This window comes from Rhagoletis pomonella, unplaced genomic scaffold (assembly GCF_013731165.1).
Source record: "Rhagoletis pomonella isolate Grant_MI unplaced genomic scaffold, Rhpom_1.0 Rhpom_scaffold_00006, whole genome shotgun sequence".
Classification (NCBI taxonomy): domain Eukaryota; kingdom Metazoa; phylum Arthropoda; class Insecta; order Diptera; family Tephritidae; genus Rhagoletis; species Rhagoletis pomonella.
The window spans coordinates 54,085,868-54,097,122 of record NW_023458560.1 but is presented as its reverse complement, the minus strand read 5'-3'; the positions used below and the strand labels follow the sequence as shown (position 1 = coordinate 54,097,122).

Here is an 11,255-nt window from a genome sequence, read left to right as displayed (position 1 = left end):
TAGTTGTGTCGATATGTAAGCTCGTTTCTATTATTATTAGTAATCATCAATACAATTTCAAATTACATAAACCCAGTCACAGCCCTTTTTTGTATTCGACGCTTCCAGAAATCACATAATACATAAAATAAATAAAAGCTGTTTTGATTAATATTACATAAACTGGAAACTGTTAAAAATAAGTGCGCTTGTGTACAGAGATTTTAGAACCTATTTAGTTCCTAAAATGTCTGTTTGCAACACATAACAATAAAAATGCACATCAAATTGCTAAGAATGATGAAGGAAATCGATTCAGACATGCCTGTTTAACTGGCCGTGCGTGCTCTAAACAAACACATGTTAATTAAGGAGCTATTCAAGTATTATGTAACCACCAGGGGAAAGCGGGGGTCTTGGTTTGGCAACGGGCAACATTTCTTCAAATAAGTAAAACATTAATTACACATGCACAAATTTTGCCTGCAATTTCCATCACAATTGAACACTGCACTTCACTCTCGTTTCGAATTTTTGAAAGCGTTTTTTAAGCTATTTAGTGGTTTAACACTTCTTGTGGGCACTTGATATTGTAAAAAAAATATGCGCAATTCGATCACTAACTACATTTTTTTGTAAAGAACGCCCGTTTGCTTTAAATTTGTAAAAATACAATTATTTTTTTATTTTGTTTACATCTGTCATTTGTTACAAATGAAGAAAAGTCCAAGAGTTGCCAAGTATAAATATCTCTATATCTATTTATTAAAATAATAATTTACAATAATAATTTATTTAATTAATACTTTATTAAAATACAAATTTGAAGTGCAAATACATTTGTAAAACTGTTTATCACGAAATGTTATTAATTGTTTGCAAGCATACTATAGTTTTCATGCATTTTGGGAATAAATAATCTAATATGTGTACATATATATCGTCGTTTAAAGTACAAAACCGCGTATCGTCATTCTGCAAAATTCTGATTGACATTCTTCTTCTTCTTATTTGGCGCTGTAACCGCCTAAGCGATTTTGGCCGAGTCCAAAACAGCACGCCAGTCATTTCTCTTCTGTGCTAACTGACGCCAATTGAAAATGCCAAGTGAAGCCAAGTCATTCTCCACCTGGTCTTTCCAACGCAGAGGAGGCCTTCCTCTTCCTCTGTTCCCAGCATCGCGGCCCGCGTTGAATATTTTCAGAGCAGGAGCGTTTCTGTCCATCCGAACGACATGGCCAAGCCAGCGGAGCCGCTGACATTGGCTGCCAAAAATTGGATTTGCTCACAAAAGCTCTTGGCTCAATTCTTATCCATTCGTCCTGAAATATACTAGCCAGAAATACGTTTGCTTTATAAAAAAGATAACCATTTTGAAATATGGGTGACTTTACTCTCTAGAAAATAATTTATGCAATTACGCGGTTTTGCATTTTCTTGATACGCGGTTTTGTACTTTAAACGACGATATGTATAGCATGTACTTACGGCGGCCGCCGTACCAGAGTGATTACATGTGCGTACTTCCACTCCATAGGACCATGGTTAAATACCTGGTCAGATCATAACACAAAATAGCAGTTCATACCTTCGAGTATATTTCTGCCTTGAAAACTCTTCTTATAAAATCAGAACTCATGCCTCAAGTTTGAGCAGAAGTTCGGCCAAACACTTAGAAAAATATTTTAGCACCAAATATTTATTTGTTTACTTATTTTAAGGGAGATGGCAATCTTCTGGTTTCACATTTTGGGTACAAAAATTTCAACCCTGATACAACAAATAGTATTAGTACTGAATGATAATGACAGATTGCATTCCCATAAACGTCCAATCATACATGATTGAGTTTTTTTTTTTGCATTCACATTCTCTATGTGAATGGGTATCAACCATTCCATAACACACTACATATTTTGTGTTTGCAATTTGTAACCAATCTCAAGAGTGGTTGTTAAATTTTTTAAATCAAACAATCACATTTTTTAAACGAAAAAAATGAGAATGCACACTCAATTGATTCAATCATTACACAGCTCTGGTACATACATAGGTATTTGTATATGTATTTATATACAGAGTTTATGTTAAAACTTATTTTAATCTCACGAAATATTTTGGAAGGAACACCGCTGCGGCCAAAGGATGCGCGCACGGCCGCTGAATTAAGTTTAAGAGGCGGCTTAAACACCCATATACCTATAAGTTTCTATTTTTACAAATTCAGCGACCAAAATCTATTAGAAATGGTGTTATATAAAATTGAGAAAAATTTTTTCAAATCCGGAAAGCCCTGAAATACTGGTTCGATTTCACTGAACTTTATTTTAAGAGAATATATTTATTAAGAAGGACGTAGCGGGGATTTTCTTCAAAAAATTTTTGCTATGAACGTCTTAAATTTAAATGTCAAGTTTTATTCCCAACACTTAGCAAATAAAGAAATGTTTCACTGTTTGCTTAACAATTTATAACAAAAATTTGCTCCAGCTTTTGTTGAGAGGTAAATAAAAGCTCTGTATACATTTTTAGCGCATAATTTCAAAAATTCTAAATTTTGAGTGTGTGGTTTGTTTTGCTTTCGTTGATTTCATCACAGATTTGCAGATGCATTTGGTCCTAGAATAGAAAATCAGGTTGGAAAACTATGTTAGAATTCGATTAGAGAATGATTAGAAAAACACCAGACATCTGAAATCAATTAGAATTCAACGTTAGAACACAATTAGATATCAAACCCTTTTCTCGATATCGAGAACTAATTCCCCTTTTTGTGGAGAGTTCTATGATTTTCGACAGTTTCTCTTCCCCTCTTCTAACCTTCTATTTAGAGAAACTTATATATATATATATTTAGAATCGATTTCCAATCGTTCTCTAACCTTAATGTTTGTTGTGATGCCACTTTCAAAATAAACGGCTCAATTATACTTGGCAGCCCAGGAAACGCTTCCACTCCCTGTATTAGCGTGGCGGAATAGAGGCCTCTAATGCCTCATACGCTTGCAGGAAAACACTCGGCATGCATGACCCCCCATGACTTAAGCATTTGGTTCTACACTTTGGGAAAATAATGCTCTATGCTGTCTCAGGAAAAATTAAGGTGGTCTGGAAAATTGAGTTTACGGGTCTAAATTTTAATGCGATTTTGAATTTTTTTTTGATAAAAGCTGATGAAATTCCTTGAGAAGTAATAGCAGCTGTATTTTATCCGTGGTTTGGATTTGAATAGCCATGTAAACTCCGGGACTATAACAGCATTTCCCAGGCCGATATCTAATATACAACTAAAGCAGCTGCGTCGGCAGAGCATCTGATTCCGCAAAACTCACGAGTAAAGATTTTCATTAACAGCAAAGCTATCACTGGGCTGTAATGACATAGGAATAAGATAGATGGACACTAGGGACACGAATTTCGATACGATACGATACCATATCGATACTTTTGGCATTCGATACCGATATTTTCTACTCGATAGTTTTAAAACGATCTTTTTTGGAATCGATTACCAGAACCCTAGTATCGTATCGAATGGCATAAACTCACATTACAAGGATAATGTTATTAACAATTCTTCCCGATATAAATTGGACTTTAAAGAGCAGAAATTTGTAATATAGTTAGGATTGCATGTGGTGGAATTTGAACCCGCGGCCTCGGTGTTTTAAGTCAACACCTCAATCTCTACGTGTTGTTACACAATAGTTGCGTTCGATAACAAAATTAGCCAACACCAGCCAACAATCAAAATCAAGAGCGTAAGCGAAAATTCTCTCCTAAAGAGAAGAAAAAGCAAAAAAGTAAACGAACAAGAAATTAGCCATCACTTGCAAAAACCGGAAAAAGAAGACACACCAGCTGACTTTGTTTATGTTTTATTTGTAAACAAACTGAAATTCATGTTGCCTCCATGGAAGAAAAAAGGAAAGTGAATGTTCAATGATCGCCAGGAACATCTCTAGAAGTAAAAACTAGTTGGCACTATCATAAAATCACATAGCATGCAGCCAAAAAGCATATAAATACCAAAACTCGAAAAATGCAATTTTGTTTGTTTACAAAAATTGCAACCATATGTTTTGTGATCATATGTTTTCGTGTTGGATAATTTTTGCTGACTAAAATTTTGCCAGTACAAAATTAACGCTTCTCTAGTGAAGATACTTGAGGCCTTACTTTACTATACACGAACTTTACTTGCAATCTAACAACAACCAAAGTACTACCTCAGCCCTTAACGGCTTAAATAGTCAGCCCTAACCGCACGAGCGAAATAATTGTTCTGGCATGGCTAGACTTGTGAAAAGCTTTTGATATCCGTTATCATTCCACACTGGAAAGGACTTAGAGGTATCCTCCCCCCACAGGAATTAAAACGTTGGACCTAAGTTCACGATTCCTAGATATCGCAGAACTTTTTCGCTTATTCACTGCATGAATCCTTACCACCTATCCTGCCAATCAACGGCGGCCTTCTTTCCATTTGGAGGGAGGAGCTTAAGCTGAAAGAAGGCATTTACGTAGATAACTCTCCAACTCCGACGGTGAGTAACCAGTAAAATTTTGTTAAGGGTTACCTTCCTCTCTTTTTCCTAGCAGTCAGCAGCCAAAGTACAAAGCTGCAGAAGAAAAATTGGGCGTGAAACAGTTTGCTGAACCCGAGGATGTACCGAAATGCCAAAAAAGACATCCATAGAGTGTATTAGACCTTCGAATACTCTTGCCATATGAATGTTGCAGTAGGAATTCAATCACCACCCATCGCAGACGAGCGTTCCCACGACGCAGATTAATATATGGCTAAGGACTGTCATTCCAGCATTATTCCCCAAAAACTCTGACTGAACTTATACCCAACCAGTCTCGACTCTGAGATGCCAAATATTATGTTCAGCTTATGAAGACTCCGCCCACACCAGCCAGCTTTTCAACTGCCCACTCCCACTCAGCTAAAACCACCCCAAATTGTTTGGTCCGTCGAAATAGTACATTATCTGGGCCAAAAGTTACTTGAACTGTATGAGAACGATTGGTAAACTAGACGATTAAAACAGGGCCTATTAGTGCTCTCTTGGGGAAATTTGCATGCGGTACAACAAAATGAACAACCACGATACACTAGCCGAATGAAATAGGGCCAGTACAATAACAACTGATCGTATATAAATTTTTAAAGTTCGATTTTTACTGCGTCGTATTAAATTTTTTTAAATCTAATGTTTGAAATTAAAAAGTAGATAAATGTTAACAACAAAGAGAAGACCATAAAACAACAACAAGAACACTAAAAAAATCCAGTCACTAATCGTTCATTGGAGCTGCATTATCTTCGTTACCATTGGCAACAATTGGAGGCGGAACTGGCGGGGATTTCACTAACATTTCCGTTTGGTTTGTGGCCATTACTGCTTGCCGTCCGCATAAATTCAACCCTGACATGTTATTTGGTGAAGGCATATTTTGAGTTGGCGAATTTGGAGCACCTAATAAAAATAATGATTCAATTAAAAAAAGAGCAAAATATAACACAGTGCAAGGTTAGTTTCATGAGCTATAAAGCAAGTGTATTGCTGTGGCAATGCTGTGCATGTGCATAGAACAGCTGATTTTGTTTACGTTTTCTAACCAAAACCACACGGAAACATGGCACTAATTTACTTACAAGCAATTGGAGCAGCTCCACCTCCATTTGTGGCAGCACGAGCTGGACGAGTGTTGTGGAACATCGCTGCTACAGCTGCAGCCTGCTGTTGTGTTTGGTGATAGATTTGCTGCTGCAACATCAGTGCGTATACCAAACGCTCATAAATACCTGTAGTTGTACCAACAGTAGCGCCTTGCGCGGTGGCGCCTCTTAAATATTGAGTCTCTTTGAAAAATGTATTTAAATATTGTTGTGTTGTTGTGGTCAACATCGGATTGGAGTATAAAATGGTAGGCGAGGAGGCAAGTGCTGCATTTGCTAAGCTATTTGAAATAAAGTTTGTTGTAGTGGATGAATGTTGATTGTAGACAAGTGGCGGTGCAGCAGGAGCTGCCGCAACATAAGTGACTTTGTTGCCGAGGAACATGCCATATGCAGTACTTCCAGTAGCTGGTCGTACGGAAGCAGCTTGCAAACCATTACACATTTGATAATAAGCAGCTGCAGCGGCTGAATTAGCGGCCGTAGATTGCTTCTGAAATGAATGCACAATTTACATATAGCGTTGATCAAAATCTACATCTTTTAAACTGAAATTGCTTACACTAAAATTTGCAAAACCTATGCCAGTTGTTGACTCCGGCACTTGTGGTGTTGGATATAAGCCATTACCGTAGCCAGTATTTGCACCTTTGTCGTTAAGTAGTGGCGTTAGATTTTCAGGAAAATCGAGAAAATCTTTGCCGTAGATGGCATAGTTTTGTGCAGCTTGAAAATACTCAGCACTTCCATTCGGTGGATGACCAGTGGTGTCTCCATAAATAGCGCGATTCACCTCCTGCACGTATGTGTTACTGCTACTGCGACGACAATTTGATTCCAATTTTGAATTCCAATCATTTTCCACATCTGTCTGCTCACATGTCCCAGCGGCTGTGAAAGTTTGGTGCCAAATAGGATCCGTGAGCTTTTTGGATGTGGGTGCTGCTGGGGAATATGATAGGTAATAATTGTTAGAAATGAATAGTTGTGAACAGGATTGGCTTACTGATTTCTTTTGTATTCCAAATTGGAAAGTCATTTTTAATTTTTGTCAATTCTTTGGCAATTGAATTTTTTAATTTTCTTTCTTTAGCACTCTCGTACGATTCTTCTGGACTATTCTGCTCCTCGTCCATGTTGTTGCTGCTGTCGTCTTCGTCCTCACTCGTTGCTGAAAAATTTAACCTAACTTGAAATTTTTTAAATTGTATTTTCTACAGAATACTACGCTGGACAAAGAAATACGTAATCCGTTGTATTTGAAAGCCGCGTTCATTTGCTAATATTGAATTATGTAATTACAGTCTAGAAATCCCAGCATGTCTGCGATGAGTTTTTCCGTCTGTTGGGTCTGCTGCGCTTCCATGCCCTTGAGCAATGTTATTTTGTGCACGCTTATGCAGTGTCCGCGCACGCACCAAACAAAAAACCAGATGAACACCAGCAATAAGAACGTGTCTGTAACGGTTGCTTTCTTGGCACAGCTGTCCGTTGGAATTCAAACTCTCACTAGCTTTGATTGCAATTTTTATCTTTATTTCTCCGTTTGTCTTTTTCTACAAATTTTCCGGTTGCGTTGCTTTTGTTTTTGTCTTCAATCGAGTTTTGTTAAAATTTAGAATTTTGTTATCTTTTTCAGTAGCTTGTTACGATTTGGCCAACTTTAACAATTTACTTCAGGTCAAGTGTATTTTGAGGTTAATCGCAATGCAATTACCTACAGCAGTCAAGGCATACTGCAAATTTGGTTTGCTATCGCCAAGTGCGTACTGTTATTACCGATTTGTAGCATACATTTAGGCGCGGTGTTGATATATAAACGCACGTACAAGGGAAAACATTCAAATAGATTTGTATATACAATTGTTTATTCATTTTTTAAATAGTTTTAACCACTATTACAAGTTGTTTTCACCGAAGGGAAAATTTTAGTAGACGGACGGCAAATTCTAGAAAAAGGGGGGATGAGGGGGGGTAGAATAGGACCCCCTGATTTCAAAACTACCCCCCTTTTTTCTAGCAACCCTATAGTTATTATATAATTTATTGTTAAAGTTTTCATATAAACGATGAATAAGATAGCAAAATAACATACAACTTAGTGCTACCAGACTGGAATTTTGAATAATAAAAGCGGATTTTTAATTCGGAATTTTTACTTAGTAGAATTATTATTTCTGTGTTGCCGAAGAAGGGGGGCGCTGAACACATTTTGCAGAGAACACCTTTCTGCGTAGGCGGCCTTCGGCCGCACATAGGGATTATAACTCTCAGGCAGTAGAATTCTCCTTTCTGTTTTGCGAAGAAAAGGAGCTGAACACCTTTTGCAGAGAACACCTTTCTGCGTAGGCGGCCTTCGGCCGCACTTAGGGATTATAACCCTCAGGCAGTAGAATTCTCCTTTCTGTTTTGCGAAGAAAAGGAGCTGAACACCTTTTGCAGAGAACACCTTTCTGCGTAGGCGGCCTTCGGCCGAACTTAGGGATTATAACCCTCAGGCAGTAGAATTCTCCTTTCTGTTTTGCGAAGAAAAGGAGCTGAACACCTTTTGCAGAGAACACCTTTCTGCGTAGGCGGCCTTCGGCCGCACTTAGGGATTATAACCCTCAGGCAATAGAATTCTCCTTTCTGTTTTGCGAAGAAAAGGAGCTGAACATTTTCTTTTGTATTGATTTCCCCTGTATTCCTTTTTAATCATTGCCTTCTTTGTATGTATTGTTTTGTACAATATGGCAACACATGTTATGTGTCAGTCTGCAACCATGTGTTATTAGGTTTGTTCGTCGAGCAAAAAATTTGTACGAATTATCACGATTTTTGCCCAAATCGCGTTCGTGCAGACCAAAAAATTATCCAACACTCAAAAATTGTGAGAGCAAAGTGACAGTTCTCTTGGAGAGAAGTTGCAAATTCTTGCTGGAAAAAATTTTGCCAGCAAGAATTTGCAAACACGAAAAACATGTGGTTGTGGCGCATGGTTGCATTTTTGTCTACAATAATTTGAATAAATTAGTTCGTTAAATTTAAAAATTTATAAACACGAGCTATTTTTTTATGAAAAAAAGGAAGTAAATAATTGTTGATATAATTAATTTAGTTAATTCCAATGATTTGAACTTAATTCGGCTGAAAAAAATGGTATTCGCAATCGGAATGCAATTGCAACCAGACTCGATTTAAGAAACCCGACAGCTAGTACGATGAAGAAATTGAAATGTATGTTAAAGAAAGTCAGAACAACAAGAAATATACATGTATATCCCGTTTTTGGACATCCGAAAGAATTTTAAAAATTCTATAAAAATTGTTTATGTTTGAAATGCAACCGTGGACGCCAGCTGGCAGCGAAACTTGCAAATTCCTGCAAATTTGCGTTCGTGCAGAAATTTGCAAGGTTCTCAACATGAGAGAGAATTTGAGAGAATTTTTTCTTACTCTCTGATATTTTGAGTGTTGGATAATTCTTGCTGGATTTTCGACGAACAAACCTATTGTAAATACATATGTGTGAAATTCAATGTAATTTACAAGTCGATAAAAGTTTAATTAAAGTGATTTATATACAAGATAAAATAAAAGAAAAGTGTGTAAAGTATTAAGTACAGTGTTACGTGCATTTATATATATAAAAGTATGCACAAATGCTTTTTTGTTAAGGAAACCAAGTGGAACGACTTAAGAAATTTTAACAACAAATAACTTATAAACAATGATATTATTTATATTTTTTAGTAATACATGTTTTAGAGGATACCTCCCTTAACATCCTGACCAAGTTTCATTTGTTAATTCCACCTGGTTTTCTTAAAACACAAGGTGCGGCTGACTACTAAAGCCCACCCAAACCCTGCGCCAGTACCCGCAATTCTACAAGGTCCTGGCAACTGTATGCGCGTAGGAGCACACCTAAGGAGTTATTTTAAAATGCGTCAGTGCATACATATGTAATCTCTTTTCAACAGTAATGTACTTACAAATTATCTGTGGCATCGTTGCCGCAATTACCATGCTCGTTCCAACCCCAAGTATAAACTTCACCATCAGTGCTGCGTATAAGACCTTGCTCCGAGCCAAAGTGTACATGTGCTGGCACGATTGAACTACGCAAATCTAGTTCCTGTGGCGTCGCCTGATTTTGTGTTACACTAACCATGCCTAATTGGCCATAAAAATTGCGTCCCCAAGTTAGAATACGATTGTCCCTCAACATCACTGCATTATGTGTCCATCCGGTGACTATTTGTTTGATCTCCTCTTCGAATTGAAATGCATTCGCTTGACCAAATTTATTATCACCCAAAGCAATAACACGCTTTGCGCTATCACAATATTGCAAATCAACAACTTTGATTAATATATGATTCTGACCACTTGATATGCCAGTGATGCGCACTTCGGTGGGCTCGTTTGCATGAATTTTTATAACCGGCGCACAATTAAGCGTTGTCGCTGTTATGCACAAATCCGAAGGTGGCTCATCACTTATACGCAGCCGACCGAAAATATACACCTTATGATCTTACAGGTAGCGGTCGGCGTACAGCATTAAATTCACGTTGACAAAGTCCCAACTGCTGAAAGCAATTAGAGCCCCAGACGTAAAGCTTTTTCGTAACCGTTATGCAGCCAGATATATCCCAACCGCAAGCAATACTCGCTACTGGTACATCCTAAAACATAATCAGGTAAAATGTACTGACATATCTGTATCATAAGACGAATGAGGAAATCAATTGTAAATACCCCAAAATATTCTCCAGGTATAATTTGGAAAGTATTGAAGCATTCCTCGCGCGAGTCCAAGCCCAACTGATCGCGACTTTCCACCCGCACGCGTGTATCTTTCCATTTGTATCGAGTACAAGCACATGACCGCCACCGCCGCGTAACGGCGCACGCTAGTTGGATTAAATGAATAATCTCGCACCATACACAGCTCCGATTCATAGCCAAGGCTAAGCTGTCCATGCGAGTCCCTGGTATGTAAATGATTAAAAAAATAAACACTTATTTATTACTCCCAACAATTGAGTGCCAACTGATTTGCAATTCAAATTCACTGCTTACCCAGGCGTACACCGACAGTATGGTACTATAATGTGATATCGTTGCAGCCACCAGTTGCTACTTCCGGCGCACGAAAATCTCAGGTAATTTACTCGATAGCGCGCAAAGTCGTTCGTCGCAGGCGTACTGACTGTGTCCTATTTGCTTCCTTGCCAGTTGCCGACTGCTGTCGTGTATTTGCTTTCGCCTACCATTTAGCTTATTTCTTTTTGAATTTGCGTTTCTTGTGCACTCGAATTGGTTTTTGGCTGATTGCATGTTTTAGCCAAATTAAATTCACTTTCTTTAACGAGGTGCATGGTTGTTTTTTTATGATGTGCTTCGAGAAATGAGTAGGCAAACAGCTGACCGCGAATGGTTTATGTTGTTTTGATTGAACACAGGGTGATATGGAGGAACACGTTTGTCATTCAATTATTTGCGATGTTTTTTACAGCCCGATTCTGAACAGAAACTCCCCAGGAATTTTTTTTCTTTTCTCTTTCCTCCTATCATGAATAAAACTTCCCTGAGGATTTTT

At 37.8% G+C, this 11,255-nt stretch overlaps 2 protein-coding genes, 1 long non-coding RNA gene and 1 pseudogene across 3 annotated transcripts in view; 1 reads left to right on the top strand and 3 right to left on the bottom strand.

The window, feature by feature from the left end:
• Nucleotides 1-7,509, bottom strand: part of LOC118741986 (lysosomal aspartic protease-like) — a 9,160-nt gene extending 1,651 nt beyond the window's left edge. Inside the window, exon 1 of the mRNA XM_036473950.1 lies at nt 7,494-7,509. Within this exon, the coding sequence (XP_036329843.1) occupies nt 7,494-7,509 (16 nt within the window). The remainder of the gene's footprint in view (nt 1-7,493) is intronic.
• Nucleotides 5,185-7,606, bottom strand: LOC118740969. The gene is made up of 5 exons (XM_036472745.1): nt 6,971-7,606; nt 6,675-6,839; nt 6,231-6,610; nt 5,645-6,161; nt 5,185-5,465 (listed from the first exon to the last, which is right to left on the bottom strand). Exons 1-5 carry the CDS (start codon nt 7,032-7,034, stop codon nt 5,284-5,286), a joined length of 1,308 nt encoding a protein of 435 aa, XP_036328638.1. The 5' UTR covers nt 7,035-7,606; the 3' UTR covers nt 5,185-5,283.
• On the top strand, nt 6,135-6,933 carry LOC118740970. Its single transcript, XR_004993203.1, has 2 exons — nt 6,135-6,629; nt 6,762-6,933. It is a non-coding gene; the product is annotated as an uncharacterized LOC118740970 (long non-coding RNA).
• A 1,862-nt stretch (nt 7,607-9,468) lies between the features above and the next one.
• Nucleotides 9,469-11,255, bottom strand: part of LOC118741985 — a 48,447-nt pseudogene continuing 46,660 nt past the window's right edge.